This window comes from Mercenaria mercenaria, chromosome 4 (assembly GCF_021730395.1).
Source record: "Mercenaria mercenaria strain notata chromosome 4, MADL_Memer_1, whole genome shotgun sequence".
NCBI classification, from domain to species: Eukaryota; Metazoa; Mollusca; class Bivalvia; order Venerida; family Veneridae; genus Mercenaria; species Mercenaria mercenaria.
In genome coordinates, this window is record NC_069364.1 from 93,177,501 (window position 1) to 93,205,103 (window position 27,603).

The window sequence follows — 27,603 nt, forward strand, 5'->3', positions numbered from 1 at the left end:
TTTTAAAAAGAATGCATTAACAGCACATGAATTGTCTTTATACATGATGTTTCTCACGTTAATACATGCACAAATGCAATGAAACAAGTAGTTTTAAGCAGGTATAAACAGATACATTTTGATATTTTAACTTCCAGAAGTACAGGTAAGAACATATCCTAAGTAACAACTAAACAAGGAAATGCCAATATTTACCGGCATACACACAAACACAAATTCAACATCACGTGATATATAATGATAGCATTCCACCACAGTACCTGTTACGACAAAACAAGTTATACACAACAAAACAAGTTATACACTAAGACTCAATAAACACATAATTAAAGTATATAGAACAATGATACATTACACCAGAGTACATGATAAAAACAAAACAAACTATACATAAAAACACAGAAAAAAACAAACATACTTAAAAGATATACATCAATAAAGACCGCAAACATGTAAAACAACAAACACGTCACACAGTATTATAAGAGTAAATCTAGGGAGAGTTTTTGTCGTAAAAGAATCAGAGTAGAGTCAGTACAATCCTGAGATATCACAACAATATACTGTATCAATTCAATTCTTATTTAAACAAAAAACTGCAAGTTACTAACTTATTGTAACTATGGACGTGGAGTTTTAATCAACGTATCATAACATCTATCCGCAAGTAAAATGTACTGCATGCTTGAACAATTTTGCTGTTGACTTTAGGTTCAAGTACTTATTACTCCATATAAGGGCATGAACGTACTAAATGATATAGAGCTACGAAAATCTAATTCACAAGGTAACTTAAAATATATGAGAACCGTTACACCAAGGGGTACATATTTTCTTTTCTAACATTCATTTGCAACAAACGTCCTACTCATACACACCCGTGCAACTCTTCTTACACCCTTAACGCATCATAGTTGTTTAAGACTTTCAGTATGCTAACTGATTCTGAGATTTGTATCACTTATTTTTGCATGTACGATGTCAACGTCACATCTAGGATAATTTCGACAAGTCAAAACATTAAAATGTGATATTATTCTACAGACTAAGGACCCGTTTGACAAAACCTATTAAGTCAAAATTGAACTTAGGAGTAAGGTAGTTCACGTACAAATTTTAGGCAGATTAATTTTCACTTGCGGCTTTTCCTAAAGTTGAACTAACGACACCTTTTTAAAATGATACATAATACCCTTTAAAAGAAATGTGTTTTCAAAGTCAATGCTTAGGAGAGAATTTTTGCGAAATGAACTCAAAACGCGTACATAATATTCCGTTACAATTAATAGATGTTTCACATGTTATAGGTAAAAGTCACTGTTTTGACTATAACGTCAAATATGTATATATGCAAGTCAACTGCAATTAGGCTTGTGTTGTTTGAAGCATTTAGAATATTTCCCTTCCTGTCTTCCGTAAAACATAGAAAAACCAACTATCTAATAAACGAAGAAGAAAGCATATATTTGTAAGTTCAAAGTTTGAAAGGTGTGTAGTGTTGATGGATATCATTCTAACATGCCGTTTATAACTATTTACTAATATCCGCATTTCCCTAACTGTTACAGCTATATTATAAACTGCGTTACTACATACCATCCAGAATAGGTTTGTGAACTCTTCATATTCGTCAATTGTTGAGAGAACACTACTGATAAGGCAGATCAATACCATCATAAATCTGTAAAGAAAGATCACGATGATGACTACGAATACAAAATACATATAACACAGAATAACAAATATCACCTACCAGCCAGTATAGCACCTGGTTCGAGTACCCAGAAAACTCCTCTATGGTAGAAAGAACACTTATAATAAGGCAGGATAACATCGCTTTGAATCTGTAATGAAAATGTTTATGAAACATACAATGAAACACTGATGTAGTTTCCCTTTTAAAAAACAAGATATAAAGGGCTGCTCTGAAGGATATGTTCGAAACAGTTCTCTAGTCAATTCTAGGGGCAAGATGGCTGTTGCCTTTTTCACTACATTTCACGGACAGACTCAATCTAACCAAGCCTGTAATTATTTTTCTTGGCTGCATTTTATTTTTCAAGATCCAGCTACATTTTGTATATATAATTTATATCATGACACCATTAAATTAGTACATTAAGCCAAACTGAAATTTTCCGATTGAAGTTGAAACAAAAGTAATACTTTAAATAAAATATCGATCATCTTTCCTGGACAAAATGTAGTCTTTCGGCTCAAACCCACTTTTGGCAAAATTAAAATTACTATATATTTATTTATTTCATTGCTAGACATGGAGACGCTACGGTCAATGGTCTCTTTTAAACTAAGAAATAGAGGACATTACGCGAATGTCTTTTCATATTGAATTTTGCATTTCATCAAATTTATTGAACTAGTTTTAAAAATTCAGTGTTGAAAGACATAAATGTAACATTCTTTTTATTACATGTAAGGTTGTCCTGCTAAAACATAAAAAGTCATCTTTCTTTACCTATTATAGACCAAGTCACTTCGACCAACGTCTCATATACTTGAAAGTTTTATTACACAAGTGTAATACCAAATTTATGTAATGATCTTATTTCACTCCCACAACGCCAAACATGTGATAAAAGACAGTATATCTTGTAGAGTATTCATGATCCATTTGGATGCTATTCTATACTCTGTCTGTACAATACGCCGTTCATTAAATACTGAATCATGTCTATGGTTCACGCAATGTGTTTTAAAACCAGGATCTCTGTAGTTTGAAAAACAGCACCATATTTTTCAAATAATTCGCCATATATGGCTTCTAACAATGCCATATCGTTGACAGATGCCTTTTCCAATAGCTATCACATGAGATGAAAGAGTCACAAATAGACACAGCTTCACAACGATTACAGACTATCGAGAAAATGATGTATTGCAGAGTTATGTATTAGCCACGTGATGTGGCGATTTTAGTGTAGATCAGCCACGTTAGAACTAACACTGATATCTGTTTCCCGGTTATTCAATGAACAGAATCGTATATATGAATGTATACAATTAAAGTAGCTGACATCGTATCGCTTGTCCCCCGCTACCTTCCTGCACCACGAAATGCAGGAAAGTGACTGTAAGAGCCAATATGTAAATGTGTCGAAAGATTTCCTGCAGCCAGAAGTTATACAGACCAGAAATTGATATGGATGTATGTGTGACCACTCAGCCTAAAAAGTAACTTATGGGTGAATAGCGTGCTTGTTTGATTGTTTTCCGGAAAATTACGGACACTTACGAAAATGAAATTAATTTTCATATCATCAGCAATATCTAAAACAGTATCCAAACCTGATGTTTTTTACTATTATTAATAAATTGTTGCCTGAAAATGATCTATGCCAGCTATTTTGCAAAAACGGCGTTCCATAAATGCGATAAGCCAATCGCATATCGGTAATATATCACGTGAAAACACCTATTTGCTACACTACTTGTTGCATTCCAATATACCTGCGGCATCTAGACCGTAATGACAGTAAATAACATAACACTATTTTATATTGAAACCAAGTTCGAAGTTGTGGCCAAGTGTTTGTAGTGATTCAGATAGTTTAATTAATATACAACTCATTGCCATGTCTTCAAATAAAGCACACTAGTCATTTTCATTACGTGAATTAAAAGAAGGTCTTCAAATGTTGAACTCTTTTGAATATATTTTTATCCACAAATACGTCAGTTGATAGCTAGAATCGTTCCATGTACCATATTTAACAATTTATATGCGCTTCTGTCTAAAGATTTTTGTGACATTTTTAAGAAGATCCTTTGAAAGTATAGAACGCATCTAAACACAATAATGGACTTGGTTTTATTGCGTTTATTCCCAGTAGGTAGTTTAACATTATTGATAGTCAAATGCACTTTGGTCTAATAATAAAAGAAATAAAACATTTACGTCCAGATCGAACGTTTATTGTCGTACACATTCTTTAATATGCAATATAATAACTCATTAAAAACCTTTTAAGCACTGTCCAAATGTTTGTTACCAAAACGACACTGTATCAAACCACGATAAAATTGCTGTTATTCGAAGGCAGTAAAACATTTAAAAGAAAGAAACTGAGACGCAGACATAGTTTTATTAACAGACAACTAAGCCACCCTTATGAATGACCTATCACGAACAGACCTCCCATATTTGTAGATTTGCTTTTTTATGTCATCTTTTTAATGTATTCTCAATATCTAATTACTTCAACACTGCATAGCAAAGAATTAAATCAAATTAATTACAATCAACAGGACGGAGACATTGTTATAATGTTTCCAGTGTTAGATAACTGGACTATATTTGCTCATTCTATGAATCTTAATAATATTAATTTGACCGTCAAACAGACGGACTGCATAACGAAGTAAACCAACTCATTATTTCCTTGTAAAAATTATCTTATATAACTGCCGATGGAAGTGCCTCGATGAATGAAGGAAGTCTATTATGAATCTTTTCTATGGAAAATGTCGAAAGACTACAAGGCTAATGATTAATATTGTAGAATATATTTTGTTACTTGATGAAAGATAACGGCATTTTTTGCAATCAGTTGAATTGAACTGAAATAGAAATATGTTTGATGGTTCTATATTTACTGTTCTATACACTAGATCAAAAGAAATGTCTGCCATTCTACTAAATACTTTGCATTGTCTTACAAAACCTATTCCTTACTTCCATACGCTATAACGAAAACAACAAAGCAACTATAGAATGACATTTTTCTTTACATGAGCGACAATTTTTATTACCATCAAATATCAATAAGAAACAAAACTATATGAAAAAATAACGAAATTAGGTACTTGAATCGAAACTGCTGTTTTCATGAAATCTTAATTCGCATTTACACTTTTCTTATCAATGTCTTGTGGTTAAGCGCGGGGAAATCCACTTTCAAATGACCCCGTCTTCCTTATGAAATTCATTTTTTTTTCAAGTACATGTTTGATTGACTGATGATATTTCATATCAGCGTTTCATCCTAGACCGCTATTAATTGTAAAAGCGTTTTAAAAATCTCGCTGCCACAAAAGCTTCTACAGCAGTACTCATTGAGCAATTTGAATGATTTCTTGTCTCTGACTCTGAGATAAGCCTCGATGAAAGAGGTTTTCTTTCAGAGAAAATGTCAATGTAAGTTGGCAGAAAGTAATACACATTATTAAAGAAGTCTTGATCTCCAAATACTTTTCCAGTCTAAAACTGATTCCTGAGGGGAACTATTACCATAACTTACATTCCCGTACGTCTTCGCGTATTACAATCTGACTAAAGTACATCTCCTATTACGCTACGCTTAGGATCTGAAGACGAGCTATTGATAGCCTCGTTCTGACGACCCTTCCGCTAGCCAATCAAAAGCTAACTTACAACATTCTGCAAGCTTAAAAAAGCCTTGGTTTTTGATATTTACAATTCTTATGTCGCAAGATTTCAGATAGCTGGTTACCTCAGTCGGCAGGGCACTTGCTCTGCAAGCGAGGGGTCTCGGGTTCGAGATTTTTCTTACTCTTTTACATTCGAACAAGTCGTCTGATTGGTTCAAATAAAAATAGATTTGCGAAAATAAAAATAGCAATATTGGAAATACAAAATATACAGAAGACGACTGTGAAGGGGTCATTCTCAGATCTTCTTTTAGAAGACCAAGTACTTTAGTCAGACTGCGCGTATCACAAATTTACAGCAAAAGAACGAAATAAAACAAGATGTTTTAAGAAGATATCAACGAGTGTCTTACATAATTTTTGTCTAAAACTTGATGATTTTTGTCTTCATCACATCAATTTGACTGTGATATTTTCACATTTTTGTTGGAAAAGTAAGAGAGATACGTTAAACTGCAAGACATCGATATGTAATATTTCTCGGATAACACGATATAACATGTTATTGTTATCAAATCTATATCTTTAGGCATTTCCAATGATCTAAACATAGTCACATGTTTAATGATAAAAAGTCTTTTCGACTTATAGGCAGAGTCAAAAGCACGAAATTACCGTTGTTCTCCCTAAAATACAATAATTGTATTGACAATTTGACAATTCATTCTATTGATGTTGTACATGTACAATACCTAAACGATGAAATTATTACTACCAATTTGAAAACTGATTCATCAACGTTTACCTTGTTAACTGTGTGTAGCAATATGCCTGTCAATTAGTACCTTTGGAGAATATATATCTAATAAACAGAACCACGCTGCAAGAACGAAGATCCCTCAGACAGTAATCATATAGGTAGATATATATATATATATATATATATATATATATATATATATATATATATATTGAAGAAAATCGCTAAATAATAGCCATCTGTGCATAGAAGTTTCTTATTTTTACAACAACAGCACCATTCCTGAATTCGACACAAAATTGAAAACAGTTATACATATCATTATATTTTGTGAACTGAAGATAAGCCTGTTTGTTTGATTTAAATTTGCTGAAGCCCCTTAAAATCAACTTCATAAAACAAAAGAGCTATAATTGAAGTCAGAAGTATGGAGAAATAATAAGATTGTAAGTTCTACAGTGTCTAAGAAATGTATCTAAATAAAGCATGTTAAATTTTGTTAAAAGGCAGTAAGACAGGGCTTAAGTTCAAATATCAGAGCATATGCAAAAACGCATGGTTTCAATACATATTTAGCTCTTTTTCGTTTGATAAAATGCTTTTTCAGTCGTGGGAATATATTCTCCAAAAACGTTTTTAAATCATTTCTTTACTAAGTCTTGCAAATTGAGTTAAATTGTCAAGTAGCAATTTTGTGCATAGTGTACATGACTTCACTGTCACGTTTCAACATTATTAAGAGTCAATCTGACTAAAGTACATCTCCTATTACGCTACGCTTAGGATCTGAAGACGAGCTATTGATTGCCTTCCGCTAGCCAATCAAAAGCTAACTTACAACATTCTGCAAGCTTAAAAAAACTTGGTTTTTGATATCTACAATTCTTATGTCGTAAGATGTCACATAGCCGGTTAGCTCAGTCGGTAGGGCACTTGCTCTGTACGCGAGGGGTCCCGGGTTCGAGCCCCGGACTGACTGCAAATTTTTCGTACTCTTTGACATTCGAACAAGTCGTCTGGTTGGTTCAAATAAAAGTAGATTTCCGAAAATAAAAATAGCAATATTGGAAATCCAAAATATACAGAAGACGAATGTGAATGGGTCATTCTCAGATCTTCGTTTAGAAGATCAAGTACTTTAGTCAGATTTTATTAAGAGTCAAATGCTTAAAAATGATCAGAAAATAAGATGCTATTCTAAAGAAGTTTTTATTAATAACCAGTAGGACATTAGCGTTGATTGAATTTGTGTTACTAGATACCAAGTTTGTGCTGTGCTCGGGTGATTGATCAGTATTTATCGTTTATTTTCCACATTTGGCTTATTGTGGCGCAGTGCATGGGATTGCCACACTAAACAGGATCATGATATTTCACGACTGCTGCACATAAAACAGAAATTTAAATTTATCATTTTTTCTTAAAAAGGTCAAAAAGGCGGGTTTTTTTTACTCATAGACATTGCGTAGAAGCCATTTACAGGAACTTGCAATAAAATTAGTATAGATTTGTTTCCTTTAATCTTTTTGAAAACATAAAATGATTGCATACTGGTATACATCGATTAATCTTGTTTCTTTCAAATATCCTAAGATTTTGATAAAGTCTAGTGTGCCAGACATGAATATACATAAATAATCAATTTGTACGTTTTCGATATAATTTACATGAGAATGTGTGCTAGACAGACGTACTTAATCTCTGAGACAGTCCAGCATGCAAAAATTTCTATAACCATATAGAGGTTATCAGCCCTTCAATTGTCTGGAATTATACAGTATTATAGCATAAGCTACTGATTCGATCCAAACTGTCCCGACAATTCCAGATTATATCAGTCGCTGAATAAGTAAATGGTTATCCTTATGCCATTAATCCAAATGATATATATTTCACTACTTTGTTTATATAAATTACTCTTCTGCAGAAAATCGTTTCAAACAGCAACAAATTGCAAACATGTTATAAAATTTAGCGATTAGAAGACCGTATAAATCTCATTTCTGTTTAAAAAATATTAATTTAGTATGCATCAGCGGAATTAATATAGGCTTATAGACTCCAAGCAAGTCTTTAATATGAGTTGATATTAACATGATATTAACATATAAAGGACAGTTAAATGCCTTCACACGAGTAGACATGATTCACTCAGTGAGTATTGCAGATGTTATGTAGACAGAAAAGCATAAAGTACTGCCTGGAGGATTTATATGCATGTATACGCATAAAAATATGAAAACTTGAAATTGTGACTTCTCATCAAGTAATAAACATGCCTGTGAGCTACGTCACATATAAAAGCCTCGTGCTCTATCAAACAAAAATGTGGAGTATTACATTAATTTTTCGGCAGTGCAGACAGAAATCCACAGAAGAGTGCAATGCAATTCTGTAAACTATTTTTCACATATCTTATTTTTAGCTAGATTGATTAGAGATTTTGAAAGTTAAGCTGCGTCTGGTAAATTGTCGTCAAATTGCAGACCTCTGATAGTATCGTCATCTTTGAACCAAATGTAAAGAAGATAATGGACAGAGCGTACTTTAAATGAGACGAAGTAGGAACATACCACAGCAATATTTAAGAACATTCACTGAAAATGTCATCTGATCATAGACAACTTATGACATTTGCAGACCTAAAACCTATTTACCCATACAGTATTTCAAAATCTGATTTACATGGTATTTAAGGGTTCCCTCAATACTGGCTTCTCTCTGTTATCATTAGGAAAAATCATTTGTTGACAATAATCACATATTTGCAAAACTCAAACAATGCATATCAAAGACGGATTATGGTTATTAGTCGCCAAACGGAAGTCGGCGGCTCTAACATTATGTCTTATCAGGGATTTTATAATGATGCAAAAAGATGTTACAATGTTCTTCCAAACAGGTATTCTCCCAGAACAGACTTGTTTGATTGTAACGTAACTGCTAGGCAATTATATCCAACTTGAATTGGACTACCTTGTTATTTTTCAGTCTTTTCATGCGTATAAAGAACATGTAATACAAGAAAATTGTTATAGAACAAAACAGAACCTAATGGGTTATTGGCTTAAACTGTGGACAGTTTCTCGCCATGCATATATGCATACAACGAATATAAATTAACATTCAGGTCATAGTTACTGTAAAATATAGCGACTACAATAGATATACCAGTAGTTTGCTCACAAGTTACATAATGCTATGAGGGTGGTCTTACTTAAATTGTAACAAAATATTAGCGTAAATTAACACTTTTTGTCAATCATAAAAGTCTAATTATTCTAGCGTCTAGATCTACGTATCTTTGGAAAATATGAATGCAAAATAGATGCTCGACTTCCAACCCAGATAGAAGTTATAATAACTATACAGCTTAGTACTGAGCTTCTCTGTATCAGACAAAATGTTTTAAACATGTCATAATTATTGACTTTTATTTCAATAAATATAAACGTAAGTGTATTAAAATGAATTATGATAGATCTGAAGATAGAAAAATCTTAGAAGGGATAGTGAAGACTGTATCACTAGGGAAAACATTTTTAATACTAGAAGGTGATTTTGTCACAAAAACACATGTCTCCCCCTCTATGTATACCTTTAGCTCTGGCGGCCGTTTTGTGCAGCGAAGCAGAACGTGTTAGCGATATGCAAAACTAGGCTTGGTACTGATCACTCCTGTTAAGTTTCGTCGAAATCTGTCCAGCAGTTTGACCTGTGAAAGCCGGACAATATTTTTCTATTTTTAGCTCTGGCGGCCATTTTGTGCAGCGAAGAAGGACGTGTCGGTGATATGCATATCTAGGCTTGATACTGATCACTTCTGTGAAGTTTTGTCGAAATCCAGCTGGCAGTTTGACCTGTGAAAGCCGGACAAGATTTTTCTATTTTTAGTTCTGGCGGCCATTTGTGCAGCGAAGTGGAATGTGTCGGCGATATGCATAACTAGGCTTGGTACTGATCACTCCTTTGAAGTTTCGTCGGAATTCAGCTTGCAGTTTGACCTGTGAAAGCCGGACATGATCTTTCTATTTTTTGCTCTGGCGGCCATTTTGTGTAGCGAAGCGGAACGTGCCGGCGAAGTGCACAACAAGGGTTGGTACTGATCATTTTTCTGAAGTTTCTTAGAAATCCAGCCAGCAGTTTGACCCTTGAAAGCCAGACAAGATTTTTCTATTTTGAACTCGGGCGGACATTTTGTGCAGCGAAGCGGAACGTGCCGGCGAGATGCACAATTAGGGTTGGTACTGATCACTTTTCTGAAGTTTCGTAGAAATCCGGCCAGCAGTTTGACCTGTGAAAGCCGGACAATATTTTACTATTTTTAGCTCTCGCGGTCATTTTGTACAGCGAAGCGGAACGTTCCGGCGAAATTCACAACTAGGGTCAATACTTCTATGATTTTTTGTTGAAATCCAGCCAGCAGTTTGACCTGTGAAAGTCGGACAAGATGTTTCTATTTTTAGTTCTGGCGGCCATTTGTGCAGCGAAGTGGAATGTGTCGGCGATATGCATAACTAGGCTTGGTACTGATCACTCCTTTGAAGTTTCGTCGGAATTCAGCTTGCAGTTTGACCTGTGAAAGCCGGACATGATCTTTCTATTTTTTGCTCTGGCGGCCATTTTATGTAGCGAAGCGGAACGTGCCGGCGAAGTGCACAACAAGGTTTGGTACTGATCATTTTTCTGAAGTTTCTTAGAAATCCAGCCAGCAGTTTGACCCTTGAAAGCCAGACAAGATTTTTCTATTTTGAACTCGGGCGGACATTTTGTGCAGCGAAGCGGAACGTGCCGGCGAGATGCACAATTAGGGTTGGTACTGATCACTTTTCTGAAGTTTCGTAGAAATCCAGCCAGCAGTTTGACCCGTGAAAGCCGGACAAGATTTTTCTATTTTTAGCTCGGGCGGCCATTTTGTGCAGCGAAGCGGAACGTGCCGGCGAGATGCACAACTAGGGTCGGTACTGATCACTTCTATGAATTTTCGTTGAAATCCAGCCAGCAGTTTGACCTGTGAAAGCCGGACAAGATTTTTCTATTTTTAGTTCTGGCGGCCATTTTGTGCAGCGAAGCGGAATGTGCCGGCGACATGCACAACAAGGGTTGGTACTGATTACTCCTGTGAAGTTTTGTTGAAATCCAGCCAGCAGTTTGACCTGTGAAAGCCGGACAAGATTTTTCTATTTTTAGCTCTGGCGGCCATTTTGTGCAGCGAAGCGGAACGTGCTGGCAATATGCACAACTAGGATTAGTACTGATCACGACTGAGAAGTTTCGTCAAAATCCGGCCAGCAGTTTGACCTGTGAAAGCCGGACAAACTTAATGCGGACAGATGAACGGATGGACAGACGGATGGCAAAGGCAAAACCAATATGTCTCCCCCATTGGAGACATAATTATTTGCAACTATACAAAATGGCACTCACTGTTAAAGTAGAAATAGCTGTTTCAACTTAAACCAGAAGGATGTTAAAATTTGAGGAAAATATCCGGATGTCTCTGATGCATTTACTCTAAATACTATTTTCTTAGAAACTAGAACATGGACGTACAAAACATAATTATACAGAGACTGTGGGTAAAACCTCAATGTAGTCATGATGCAGTGATATTATTATTATTTATTTTTATACCAGATTTATATACCTTTCCATGTTATACACGTTCAAAGGTGCTTTGCATCACCCAAACGCAGTCACACAGGGCGCGAAATTCATCCTCTATTTGTACAGACACAAAGCGATCTGACCAGAGGGCCAGAGTGAGATAAAGCCCCTAGAACAGATAGTGAGAAATCCTTTTGAGATACAGTCCTGTGATGATATTGGCAACTACACTTAATACCAGAATTTCCTGAGAAGTTTAATCAGATTCTAACCAGGGGTTCAGAGAAAGACTTGCAGACTAGTTTAAGTGATGGAATTCATTAAATGCCAATATTCGATAAAATTATTCCACTGGAAAGCAGCGACGAAATGTGCAACTGCAGTTAAAAAACGTGTTATGAAAATCCGGCAAGCGGTTAAGAAGTAGTTGCATTGAAATACACAGACGAATAAGACAAACATAATACATCTCCCCATTTTTAAAAAAGATAAATAAACTTCAGCAGAAGTAGGAGAGAACAGTTTAAAGCAATTAATATAATTCGTCTGTTATCCTGAAAGCACAATAGAAGTTCCGTGTTTCGTTCATTATGTTCTATATAAGAGCACTTTGTCATCTAGGAAATGTCAAGAAACAAGTCTTTTGCAACAGACGTAAGTTTAGTTTATCTGAATTTTGTTTCAATGAAACTGAACACAACGCAATCACTACTGTGGCACAGTACAAGAAAACAACTGTATATGACAAAACCTAATGGATACAAATAGTCTGTATTTATAAATTTTATTGCTGAACGAAATTTAGCAAGAGTTTTGCTATTATTATCTGCCGTATTAAGATATGATAAAATGATGAACGGATTTCGCTTTAAGGTAAATACCATTTCAGGACGTACTTCCAATCCCTTAATTGAATGAACAAGGTTAACAAGCTTATTGCGTCATTAAAAATGACGGAGCACATATACACCCGAAGCGGCACAGCAGCATCTCAGCTTAGCGGGAAATTTATTTGATCAAATAGTTAAACCAATCCAGCACAGCTTGTGGTCAGTGCCATGAGCACAAGGAAGCAAACTTTAAAAAAACATTTTTTTTCAAGTATGACGGAAAGACGAATGGACAAACGTATGCATCATCGTAATGCATCTCGGTGTTCCAAAACGGGTGTATAAAATCAGTGTTTCGTTTGTTTGTTTTTTTTTTGCATTATTTTCAATGTCGCTGAATTCCAGATTTTTGGAACTAAGTGAAATTTCTTGAAATTCTAAATGATATCATTTTTCTATTACAAATGTATACTTCGACTAAACTGCTAATCCAGATGTATCGAACGAAATTCAAAGTCAATATGAATTACTTTTCTTAGCAAAAATAGATAATTAGTAACTGTACTGAATAACCTAGGGATAATGTGAGGATGATATAAAACGACCAAACATACTTAAATATAATGTTCTTCGGTCTCTTTCTTTGAAGCTGAATTAAAACTATCTCGAAGTAATTAACTGGTTCCATTTAAATGCTAGAATCGAGTTACAACTTTAGCGGACATTTCGCTCATGTACTGTTTGAATATTACGGGAGAAAATTAGTTCTGTTATCTTAAGCATTAATAACACGTAATGCATAGTTGGCTCTCAGCAAGAAAAAACCATAAGCTCTCTGCAATCAGTCAATATTAAGTGGATTAAATACTCCGAGAAATGACAGACCAGCAAACAAAACAACATGTTTCAAGTAATAATAATAAAAAAAACAATAAAGTTAATATTGAAGTATGTATTAAATAGCAACATTTCATTTTGAATTGACTGTACAAAATCTTATTACCCGTTTTGTGATAAACAGTTTAATAAAATATTTAGGAAATTGCTCTTTCAAATTCAAAACCGCCTTTGGGTTTAATAGGAATTTACTGGAGTTTATATTTTGACTTGTTATTCTGTCATACACAATTACGCTATTCTCGCATGTTTAGAGAGTATGGTTTGAAATTCGAAAATGCGACGATAATCAGAATATTGATCTTTTAATAAGGAAAGTTTTACTAAAATTGCAAATAAGCATCGGAAGTACTTGCAGTTACATCCGTATCATATACTTCCTAATTTGTAATAGGTAAAATTATGCATATCGTCAGAATATTACAACATAGCAATATATGTTCCAGTTAGCTTAACTAACACTTTGCTTTCATAATCCTAGGTACCGAGTAAGTGAGAATGACGAATTGCCTACCTCTCGGACAAAAGTAAAATCCTGCTTTTGGGAATTTGAATCCAAAAACATCTTTGACACTGATAGACAAGCAACATTTGTTAATTTAAACTAGATCGGAAATAAAACTAATTATATGAATTATATTTCATAAAAGACATTCTCATTTTGTAAATGAAATAATATATTTCTATAATGCCTTTGATTTCCTCACAATACTTGGTAATTCACATGCCTTAACATTTGCAATGATAGTAAAATGTATTAATAAAAAGATTCCACTCATGTAACCTAAAGTAGTATACAGTAATTTATCTTGCCTCCTACAAGTTTATTGCATTTCTATTGGTCAATAGACGTCACGTGGAGACAGGATATATTCCATATCCTGCTAGTACATTTCAGATATGATTTTTGATTAAAACAAAATGGTGCCGCATCGCTGGCGTAATTGAATCAGGTCTGATTAATAATTAGCTCCAGCGATAGTATCGTTTCCGAAGGTAAATTTAGTGTTTTCTTGCCGTTTTTATTCATTCTACTTAGTTTAGACTCGTGAAGTTTGACAAAAGTTAGCCGTAAAGGCGGAATAACTCTGTATGGAAGACACGGACGTTGAAATCTTGTTTTAGTGAAATCATCGTAAAGCAAAGGACATATTTGTTACTCAGCAGCTTGTTGTAGGATCATTTAATCTACGTGCAAGATAAATGATTTAACAGGAAACGGGATGAAAGCCGAAGTTTCAAGACGTTTGTTACATCGTGAACCTGGTGATTTTCGAAAGGATGGAACAGAAAGATTCTGATCTAAACCAGTTCATAACCTGTGTAAATGAGCTTTTGTGTTTTGTGGTTTAATCAAAATACAGTTCATTGTGCATTTTATGGCTGGACTATAAACAAAACATGATGACCAATCAAATGATTGCAGGAATCCAGTAAGTACTGTAAGTAGCTTTGTTAATTTACAAAATACTAGATTATAGCATATAAAGGGTAGTCGGCAAGATACGATCTTTACGCAGCTTGTTGGTGACAGGATACGGGACAAATGCTGTCTCAGTGTAACGAATAATATCAGTACAGATATGTATTATAGGTATGTTATCGGCAACATTTTAAGTGACAACAGATAATTTTAAGTGACACTGGACACAGGAACATTATGCGACAGTCCATTTAACCACTTATCATGCAGCCATATTTATTACCTGATTACCTGATAAAACTACCACTTTTTGCTTAATATTCATCTTGATCTAAAATGTCTCGGCAATTTCCAGAACGTATAAGTATAGGAAACAGAATTTCCAGTAGATATAATGCTACATTTCGCTACAAGGTACGCTATCAATATCTGGTTGTCTCCATAAGGCGTCTTGTAGTAAGTCTCCTAGATGTAATTATGTTAACAAGACGACAGCTTAAACGCATACTTTCCAAGTCAAAATGTGCACAGAAATATGCCGTCACCACAACTAATGTTTAAGCTGCTAACTTACGATATGTTTTGTGGTATATACATACGGAGGAATTTGCTAAGAATATTCTTCATTTGACTTGTTAAAGCAAAATCATTGGCAGTAAATAGCCCACAAGTATAAAATGCATTCAGTGAGTTTTTCACCACAGCTTATATCAAATAAAATCTAAAATTAATGTTTACTTGAAATTGCCATGAATCGATGCTCACCAGATGTTACAGATCGTTCTTCTTGGATAATTTTCACTCAATGCAGAATTAAATATCATGTAGATTTGCCATACAATTTTACACATGAACGAGCATATAAAAGGTATGCAACTGCATAAGCAAATGAGAACATAAATATACTACAAACTTGATTAGCCAAAACGGGTTTAAAGGTATAACTGTCGTCTATGTACCTGACGTCATATAATGAAACAACTATATAAAAAAAACCTTGACAAAGATTTCTTTTATAAAAGTAAACTTTATAGCACTTACAACCACATATCTAGAGGACGTTTCGTCTGTTTAGTATAAAGGACTCGAGTTATTCTGCAGATGAACCGAGTGATTGTAAATTATGTGAATCTTTCGAAATAAAAGTGTATTTAAATATATATTGCTGGAAAAGAGAGAATTACTGACATTTACTAGCCATAGACCTGATAACAAGATGACATATATGTGTATCACAATATAAATTTTAATAATATTACCAAGCCACAATTATGTATCACAATATGACTTTAATCTCTTCTGCAAAGCCACGATTACGTATCACACAATGAGTTTTTTTTTTTTTTTTTTGGATTTAACGTCGCACCGACACATGATAGGTCATATGGCGACTTTCACAATGAGTTTAAAATACTACCAAGTCACAATTCTGTATCACAATATGAATTTAATCTCTTCTGCAAAGCCACGATTACGTACCACACAATGAATTTAAAAATACTACCAAGTCACAATTCCGTATCACAATATGAATTTAATCTCATCTGCAAAGCCACGATTACGTATCACACAATGAGTTTAAAATACTACCAAGTCACAATTCTGTATCACAATATGAATTTAATCTCTTCTGCAAAGCCACTATTACGTATCACACAATGAGTTAAAATACTATCAAGTCACAATTTTGTATCACAATATGAATTTAATCTCATCTGCAAAGCCACGATTACGTATCACACAATGGGTTTAAAATACTACCAAGTCACAATTCTGTATCACAATATGAATTTAATCTCTTCTGCAAAGCCACGATTACGTATCACACAATGAGTTTAAAATACTACCAAGTCACAATTCTGTATCACAATATGAATTTAATCACTTCTGCAAAGCCACGATTACGTACCACACAATGAGTTAAAAATACTACCAAGTCACAATGCCGTATCACAAAATGAGTTTAAAAATACAACCAAGTCAGAATTTTGTATCACAATATGAATTTGAACAGTTCTTCAAAGTCACAATTTGGTATAACAATACGACTTAAAAATATGTGCGAAATCACAATTCTGTGTCATCATATGAATTTTAACAATGCTGCCAAATCGGGATATAGGTGAAAATGCTATGAAATGGATAAGAACAGTCATGTTGACATTGTCCTTGGTCATTAAAGGTTGCACACTGTTCAACGCATATTAATGTACTGTTAAATCAGATATCTGACAATAATTCTACATATACCATAGACCCTGTTAGATCCAGCCATGAGATCCATCTTCAGGTTAAGACCCCACACAAACGTTCTTCTACAAGTGACAGTGCCAATTTAAAACATATTTATGGGTATTTGGCTACGTTACAGTTCAGACAAGAAGTACAATATTAGCTCATCTTTTTAAACTTAACTTGCAATGACATATGAAATAACCAAAGATCCATGACAAGACAGCACATTCAAACTAATAAGAGTAGCTGGTATGATCGAGTATGTTCTTGAAATGTTATGGACACACCTTCCGTCTCCTTAGCAGAGGCTTATACAGATTTCTGTTGTACTGAAACAAAGCGGAATGTAATTGCTTGCCTTACATCCTGCACAGATGGGATACATATTGATATGAAGCTTACCTAAAGACTCAATATTTATAAACATAACGTTTTGAAAGAGCAATATTTTAAGACCCCTTGACCGGTCTTAATCTTGCCGTCGACAGAAATAACGACCAGTGACCTATAGAACATGATTGTGGAGCGATAAGCGAAAAAAATATTCAAAATCTACCGGTGTGTTTTCTGAACATTAAACACATTTTAGCGTTAAAATGAGGTTAAGGAGCAAGTATTTCTTGTTTGAAATTGTATATCGTAAAAGTTATGTGTTGTTGGGTGGCTCTTCACAATACATTAGATTTTCTTCTGGTGAAAGGTAGTAAACACGCCTACATGTTTGCAATAGTATTGAAAGTCGACATAACCTTTGTAACAAGCAGTACGTGGGGACATGAAATATTAAGCACATTTCCTTACCTCTCATGAAAATAAAAGTCAAGGCAATCGATTCTGACGATGCTTTACTTGGTCGCGTTAAGTGCTTCTAAAGAAAAATGTTTCAAATGTCTGTATGAGACACCAGACAGTTTAAATTGTGATAGTGCAGCAGGCAATACCACCTCATCCATCTTAAGTTTAATTTTGTTTATCACCTGTTAGAATTGTCACTTTGTGATACATTACTGTCTCGACCGAAAAGGTCAGAACGTATTTATCTCAGAAACAGGGTATATAATAAGGATATTATACATTATATTTCAATGCAAACCTTTAATACCTTTGTTGCTTAAGAGCTCCAACAGTAGTTTGATACCCCCATTTAATGCATTGAAACACGACGACAGCTCAAAAGCATTCCATATGGTAAAACCCGCATCAAGTGTCTCTTAACTTACTAGGATACAGGCAATGTGATATAATACATAAAACAAATCAATCTACACATGGTTTTAGCGGGTTTTACATTTTGGGTCAACACCCAAGCTTGCTGAGCATTGCATTGAATACTTCCGAGGACATCTTGACATCCCTTGAAAATCGCTCATAAATATATCATGTTTTCAAGGGCGTTTACTTAGCTTACCTCTATCGGAGAAATGAATCGTATGTAACATAATATTGTTATAGTTTCTAGCTAAACTATATTACAAATTGTACGTGTATTGTTTACATTCCCTAATCTTTTCACGGTTATATATACTTTATTATTGATTCAGGCAGAATTATACGTTAGGCTGATCTGAAAAATTGATATGTATGCTAACATATGCACTATTGTGTATGTCACAACATTTACGGTACCGTCCTACTTTCTTGACATTTGTTAAAAACCCTGCACTTACATACAAACCTAGTATGATTTTTTTAAATATCATGTAGTAATACAGGCTTTAAGGCGATGATGCCATTTCTAAAACAGATTATTGTCTTTATAAAGCACCATACATAAAGCATTGTTTAAGGTGATATGAAACCAAGACAACAAAACTAATGCGCATAAATGTACAACTGAGATTACCTCAAAGTAGTCATCGGAGAAACGTTTTACTGTATAATTGTTGTCTATTTGCCTTTATTAATAGAACAAATCATAATAATATATATGATTTCATCCGAACGATATCTTTTTGACAATTGTATATTTCGAACAACAATGTCTAGACAAAGTTGGTGTTTAGTTTTACTGATAATCATAAAAGGACTCAGTAATATGAACTGTGCATGAAGTGTTGATATCAGTTCTAGTCAACAGAACTGGAACATTAACAACCGCGCCAACTTCAATTCTAATGAAGCTACAAAGTGTTGGCTGAAGATTTGATAATAGGGGCCTCCGTGGTTGAGTGGTTTTGAGTCAAAAATATACAAGAAATCAATAGGCAAGTTAGAGTAAAATATTAAGACGTTCACGCTCATGTTATTATATTGTATTTCAAAATAGACTGAGGAACTAATTGTTTTTAGAGACATATGGTGGATCACTGTATCTTACTATGTTTATATTTATGTACAAATTGTTGGTGACACATTATTGAGACTGAAAGAAGTTATGTTATGTTAAACTGGTGTAATTTCGAAACTGTTTGCACTGTGATACGTTATGAAAAGTAATTTATATATTAACAATCAGAGACATAGGTTGTAGAGGCTTTACGTCTGTGTCCCAGTGGGGCACATGTAGCAAATGTCTTATTCATAAATACTTTAACTGAAGCAATATAAAACATGACTTCTATAAATAATCATATCCTGATGAGGACCCTCTGTGACTGATTCAAAACATACGGCTTATATTAATAATACCTCGTCTTTAGTCTTAGAAGTAAGGTATGTATATGCCCTTTGTCTCCAAAAATATCTTCTGCGATAGACATATTAACCTTTACATTGAATGAAATTGAAATCAACTCAGATCGCCACATTGTCATCTGTATTTATCATTTCATTGCGGAACGAAATTTAGCCGAGTTAGTTTATTACAATCTGCTTTGTTAAAAAAGGGAATAAATGGGATACTATCTTTTTTGGAAAATGGCATTTAGCTAATTAAGATCGTAGTTTTCACATTCTATTGTTTAGTGTTACACGGAAATGACCTTAGAAATCGTGAACAATGAATCATGTATTACACATAATTATTAAGAATTACTTGAATGCCCAGCAGTGGCGAATAATTTAGTTTTGTACCTTTCAGTATAATATATATATATACAGTGTCTAATCACAATATATTTATATATATATATATATATATATATATATATATATATATATATATATATATATTATCTAATCACAATATAATTTATTTTAGACTCGTTATCGGGACAATGGTTCTTTTAGTGATTCTGAATTGACAGGCAAACAGGACCTCCCAGGACTGATCATATCTGATATGCATTTAACAGTGTTTGAGATACACAAATATCACTTTATCACTTATTTCAGAACAGCTTGCTACGCTTTACCGACCTTATGTGACAAAAATCAAATTCTCTCTGCAATAAATCAAAATTAAATAGCTTAAACTCTCCAAGACATGACAGAACAGTTGATGAAACAGCATGTTCCCAGCAGATGATAAAGCTTCCTTTGCAGTAATTAGGGGACCGGTGATTATGGCATTTGTTTCTTTTTGCATTCTATTCAATTGTTGTTACATTATGTTGAGAAAAAACACTTCTAATAAAAGATCGTATTATTCGTTGTGAGGAAGGTGGTAAATAAAATAATACGAATCTTCATATAAATTGCATGTCCATAATTTTGCGCTATTGAGCGGTCTATAGTTTAACACGAAATGTTGCTGGGTTAATGTAACTTTTCAGAAATGTATTTCTGACACCGCGAAATAAAACACTTCTTTAATGGTTTGCTTGTAATTAGTTAAAACTATCCACCTACCGCCCCCCACCCCCCTCACTCCCCCCGCAACCCCCTTCAGACCTCGGGCAATAATTATGATAAATGAAAGGCATGCCGTTCGATAAATGTATCTTAGAATATGGTTTGTGGTTTGAAAATCGTACTTTCTGGACTACATAAACTGCATTCCGACAGCCCAGAAGGCTCTACTATTTTAGCCACCTAACGTTAAGTTGCATTTATCACCCGAATTGTCATTTTGTAATAGACTGCTGTCTCGATCGAAAATGTCTCATTAATTTCCAGAACTAGTATATGTTTAGGAAAAGGGGTGATATTGCTGTGTCTCTCTTCAAGGTACATTTATATCTTCTTATATGTATACATCGTCTATAGCAATCTGCCTCTTTTCCGATACGACGACTTTAACAGGCATATTTACAAGTATTTCATATTATCTGATAGGAGTCAGTGAAACTAATGGACTCAAAGCCTACTTGATACAATCTGTAAAAAGATCATTTGGAAGCAAATAATGCGACCAAAAAGAATAACAGCAGACTCGGTTTGATTGAGTCTGTTCATGAGAGGTAATGAAAAGTGCAACACCTCTCACGCCCCCTAGCATCGGCTTGATCGGAATTCTATTACACATATGTTGTAATGATCCCAAAGGACCAGAAAATATAGCAACACTGAATCCAAGTACGTACTGAATATAGCCATAAACATGTGTATATTAAGTAATATGCAATGAATTCTCTTCATATAAGTTTAGTTTTTAGTTTATATATATAACATCCACAAAAATGCATTCTTGATATCTGTTCACATTTTGTACGATAAATTTTCGAAAAGTAACCTTACTGGGTCTGTATTTTTGTTAAAATTCCTATTTAATTTAACTAAATGATTATTTTCATCTAGTTAGCAACTAACCTGTTTTTCAGGTAAAATGTGTATAGGGTGCACTTTGGATCCCTATTTTCAGATACATTTGTAAAGGTAACTTGAAATATAGAAAAGGATATAAATGTTTCTTTCACAAATTTAAGGTTTGATAAGATTGCGTAATTGTTTAAGTAAATTTCATCTTTATTCCTTCATTACAAAATAATTTTTAGGGTGTTTATCATATCACTCTGTATAGTAATTTGTGTTCCAGCATTGTAAGTATACGTGGCTTCACGTTAACTTTCACTATCTACAAACCAAACTTTAGTCTGCAAAGAATTTTTAAATATCGAAAGAAGTCAGCAGTTTTCTTTAATTTCATTTCATGTCAAGTAAAAACGACCGTTTTCTTTTCATTCCAAACTTTTTCCAACGAAAACTCCTGTTTGGCTTTCATGCCTTTCTCTACTTTGACATACGTACGTTTAGAGACAATGGAGAGTTTGAGATTTCAAACCTCGCCTTCCCCGTCAACGTCTCTCATATATATTTTGGGTAAAACGTCACCGATACGCGTGTATTTTATTTATATCACACGTTGCTACTAAAGTTTTCCATGTAATATCACGTAAGCCTAAAACTTCTCTTTATTACTATGCGAAATAAAATGCTTAGTTTCAGGATTTCTGCTTATTAAGTTATTTGATTATTCATATATATAATTAGACTAAATTTGATGCGAAACACTATCAATAGGTATAAGAATAATGAAGTTTTGTATGGCTAATGATTTTAACTAAATACATTGAATTGAACCTGGAAGTATGAAGTTATCAACTGATTTTGAGAAACTTTGAGATTTTGTTCAAACTTTAACTTCTACGGCATATTCGTGTCCCCAGGCGGTATCGATTATACCAGATGGGCCTTTTTGTCGTATGAAGTGAAGTTTTGAACGTCCGAAGATGTGATATCACGAAAGTCGAAACTTCATTCTTTTTACATCTACTCTGTCCACATACTCGGCACCAAAGACTGAAATCTGGATGGAGGCACATGTCATGACAGTCATTTTACTTGAAAAATAAATAATTACGCGCGATTATCATTTGGTAGAACATTTTATTTTCGGACACTTAATACGACAATTGCGTTTTAATTATAAACATAAAATGGTACTAGTAAGACGGAAAATTCTTCTGAAGTATCAGACAATTTCAGATCTATGATATCATGATGAGAGACGTTTCCTGTTTGCCGTATGGGATAACTCCATTCTTTAAATGCACGGAACCAGAGCCTGGCAGAGGGACATTGTGGGTTAATTCCCCCTTTGATTCTTACATTTTACAATGAAAGTCGGTCTTGAAACTAGGCGTGACCCTATCCTACCCCTACCCCTACCCCTACCCCCTCTTTAATGTTGGTGTCCCTCTATCCAAAATTCCTGGATCCGCAGATGCTTTACTTATAAAATAGTATTTTAAAATAATATTGTGCTGTCTGAGAGTTTGGCATTAAACAGAGTCATACAGAGTGTCATTATCACGTTGATATGATCATTATAGGTTATTAACTTTGTATGTGGATATATGCACGAGTTCTGCAGCGGTAATATTGCGCGACTTTAGGAGCGCAATATTGTCCGCGAAAGAACGAGTGCATATATCTACATACAAAATTGATAACCTTTTTATTACATATCCACAATCAAATGATTAATTTATATCTAAATTATCGATCTGTCACGAAAGACAGGAAAAAATACGGAAAAATATTCTCCGAAAACGCAATAAACAAATCAAACTGACGCATATTAATATTTTCCGCGAAAATGACGTCAACTTGTCGCAACGTGCGCGTGGACGCCATGGACATCACGCAACTCTTTCCATTACAACGTTAAGAAAACATTCCACGTCCTATATTAGTCCAACTCATGACGTAATTATAACTTTCATTTCATTTCAGTCTGATAAATTACTGCGTGACAGTATCTAATAGGTCAGATTAATCAAAGTGTAAAAGTAAACAAAATGTTGCATAAATTACAAATTAAACAAACACACAATAGCATCAAAAATCTAAAGAAACGAGATCCGCAATGGACAGAACGTCAGGGGAGGTAACTAGAGTAACGGATTGGGACTAGTCCGATATGAAAGCGTTCAACGCCATGATATGGAAAAATATTGCACGATCGCGGTCCATTGAAACCCAATGGAAAATAATTTTAGGTATGTAATTATCATTTTTATTTCCTCTCATGTATGATTTACAACCGTGCATTGTATACTGACTATACTGACATAATAATGTTTGGAGCAACACTAACGAGTTTTTACACTGTTCACATTGTTTTATCGTTTTATTTTATTTTTATTTGTTTTTTGATAATCGCTCTATTATCCATGCGATGATTATATTAATTGAAATGTTTTTTTTATATTTAATTTTCATTTTTTCACTTTTTAAAATCTCTTGTAAAATTCCTGCCCTTTCGGACAATTAGTATCAAAATGCACGAAAAAAACGATCATAATTACGAATAAATTGAATGGGCGGATTAAAAGAAGTAAGGTTCATTCTGAAGTTTGAAATCTCAAGGAATTTTAATCGAACTTCAACTTCATACGTTAACTTCGCAAGAGCCGTTGAAGGGGAAGGCGAAGGTTGAAATCTCAAACTCTCTATTATCAACATTCAGTTGGATTCTTTTTTTCGAAAATACAGTCCGAAAACATGGAACGACTTACAAAGACACAATTACATAGTTCCTCTTTTGGCTTTTAAATCAAGAAAATTATTAAATAAATAAATTAATAAAGTAAATTTATTATGGCCATCCAATTAAATATTCTGTGCCAAATCGGAAGACAAATCAAACTTCCCTGCAGTATATTGCTTCGACATGGTATTGCGCTAAACAAACTTATGTAGCAAAGTTATTTATCATTTGAACCCTGTGAAATTTGTACCGAATACAGTTAATACACGTATCCTTACAACTGTGTTCCGATCCTTTATCTAATTGAATGATGAACAAATGTGAAGACTTGTTGAATTTACTAACATTGCTGAAATACCTATGTTAGTTAACCGTACCTATTATGCTTACCGGTTTGCACGATACAAAATTACACATCGAGCTCATTAGCCATTGTCGAAGTTCAGCTTGAATCGGATAACTGATTTGCTTGCTAGCATATATAAGGGCAATCTAAATAAACAATATCTATGTTCTCTTATAATTCCTTGATTTTACAATATCTGAAACAGCGTAATTATTTCAATAATACAATTTTTACAAAGGCTTGTATAAAGCGAAAGGGAACCATGACAACAAAGTTAATGAGCATCAATATGCAACTGGCATTAGTATTTCTAAAAAATAATAGACGGATAAATTTGCTGACAACAAAATATTTTCGTTGAATAAGTGTAGTCTAGTGGAATTTTTCAACAGAACACACCATAGTGGTTTATTGTCTTGAATATAAACTTCACACTAACATAATAATTAAACATGGGATAATACTGTTTGTATTTTTAAGATTTCTAACTTTTACGCACAACATTGACGGTGCACAGAAAGCTATTTGGCTGTCAGGAATTACCAGTATTTCCCATCAATCACAGCGTATCGTGTTTCTATTTTTAGAGAAACTGAAGCAGTCAGAGGTAAATGCGAAAGAGGTCTAAGTGTATAGAAATGAAGAAGTACATAGACTTCTTTTGCATTAACCCCTTGAAAGCCAGGAAATAGAGAGGGCAACAGTTTACTTCAAGGAATTCCTATAAACTGCAATGCATTTTGCAATGGTGCATTTCGTAGTGTGTTCTATTGAATTTGCTTGAAGGAAGTTATGTTTAAACTTGACATTATCATGTAAGAGACCAGTAAATGATTTTCGTATTTTTTCCTCTAGACCCAAAGAAAGATTAATGACGCAAAGTAAAATTTTATTCAAAAGGTATTCATTCGATAACATTAATAAATATTTTGAATGAAAGTTACCATGCTTACAATCTGAGCAGTGCTGCTTAATTTGCTTGAAACGTAGTTAATAAAGTATGTGAATAGCTCCCTTGGATGCATAGAACGCAACCAAGCAACATAATGGCAAACTCTGCTTGATTGTGTCTGTTCAATGAGAGGTACCCTCCGGCTTAAGCGGATTCTATTATAGTAAAAATGAATGTGCTCCATGATCCTAAAAGACCAGAAAATATAACAACACTAAGTAAAACATATATAATGAAAATACAGTCTCAAGGTTTAGGTATTTGACAAAATTTATAGACGAAGCATTTGCTTGTGAAATATATATGAATTCATTTTTGTATAAGAGAACATGGAACAAGAAATATAGCTCGTCAAATATTAAAACATGGGTTTCAGGAAGATGGAAATATACTTAAAATAAAGATTATACTCACACTGTGAAATGATAGGCAAAACACTTCCATCCCGTTGGTCGTTCTAAAAAGTTATATATTTTGACCTGAATAGGAATTTGTGAATGACGATGATAATTTCCATAAATGAGATGGGGCACATTATTTGCACCTGTCTCTGTCCCCTTTGTTTCCGGAGAATTTGAGGTGAACACGTTTTCGTCATCTGGCATATCAACCATTTGCACAGGACATCCATTGTTTGGGTTTGACCCAATTCCTTTGTCAAATACTTTCTTGTTTTTCTTCACTCCATCTTTTAGAAGGAAAGCTCGCCGTGGGCTGTATTCATCGTGATAATTTAAATCGGCCATACCACATTTAGAATATTTCTTCAGGATATATTTGCCTTAATATATTACTCATCTATAACCTCATTCGTCGTAAATTTCGTTTTCTTTACTTCAATCTACGATTTTCGGGCATTTGATGTCTTCACTCAGGATTTACTCTAATCCGTGGGCTTATAGGTCTCTCGCACAATGTCTCATATGTCTGAATTTATTTTCTTTTGTTGAATTTAACGATATCCAAAGGTCTCTGTTTGGCATTAGGAACGTCATTTTACTTAGGATTTTAATCTGTAGTAATTACATTCTCCACATAATGCTCCTCAGCTGCATCTGAAAAATCAACAAAAAGTATGTTACTATTATTACACATTTTTATATTTTACACATTTGCATATACACAATATAGTTGTAAAAAATATACTGTTTAACACTTAACTGAATAAGATATTGGTGAAACGACCTTACGATAAGCATATAGTGTTAATCATTTTAAAGATAAATTGAGGATAAAATTGTGTTTCAACGTACACTTTGATGGCTTTAAACGTATATGATAACAACGTATAAATGTTAGCATCCTAGTCATTACTTAGTTACAAACATCCTCGAAACACTAACATAGAGTTCAGCTATGGTAACATAGAGTTCAGCTATGGTATCAGATTTATACCGATGTTAAGAAAATCATTAATTCTTTTCCCCAAAGGAAAAAACAACCGCTGTTAAGGTCGCAGTGCAGTAGGACTCATAAATATAATACAATATTTCCCTGGTCGCTGTTCAATTTATCGTGGACAAATAAGTCTACACAGAAAACAGCTTTGTTCAAACGCGTCACAAATATAAGAAGCAGCCATTCGTACTTGGTTTCTATTGTACACAAACTGTCTGAAACAAATATATACGCGCTAAACTGTTTTATATACAACACTGGAATTAAGTCGTTCAAGTACTGAATATGAAACTGTCACACATAGATACAAGTATGTAAGAAAACGATATTTTAAGCACACATGTATCAGTTTGCACTTCTTTGGAGATGTATATCGTGGGAAATCGACTCGCAAGGGATTGTTAGCAGTAACACAGAATCTAGCCTATACCAAACATAGTATATAAGGTAATAGACTGTAATGACTGTCTGTAATTTCAATTCCAGTACGTTTT

At 34.0% G+C, this 27,603-nt stretch overlaps 1 protein-coding gene across 1 annotated transcript in view; it reads right to left on the bottom strand.

The window, feature by feature from the left end:
- Positions 1-26,760, bottom strand: part of LOC123552456 (potassium voltage-gated channel subfamily KQT member 1-like) — a 77,893-nt gene extending 51,133 nt beyond the window's left edge. The window contains exons 1-2 of the mRNA XM_053542335.1: positions 26,126-26,760; positions 1,597-1,681 (exon numbers count right to left, since the gene is read on the bottom strand). Coding sequence (XP_053398310.1) covers positions 1,597-1,681; positions 26,126-26,457 — 417 coding nt within the window. The 5' untranslated portion in view covers positions 26,458-26,760. The remainder of the gene's footprint in view (positions 1-1,596; positions 1,682-26,125) is intronic.
- Positions 26,761-27,603: the final 843 nt, after the last annotated feature.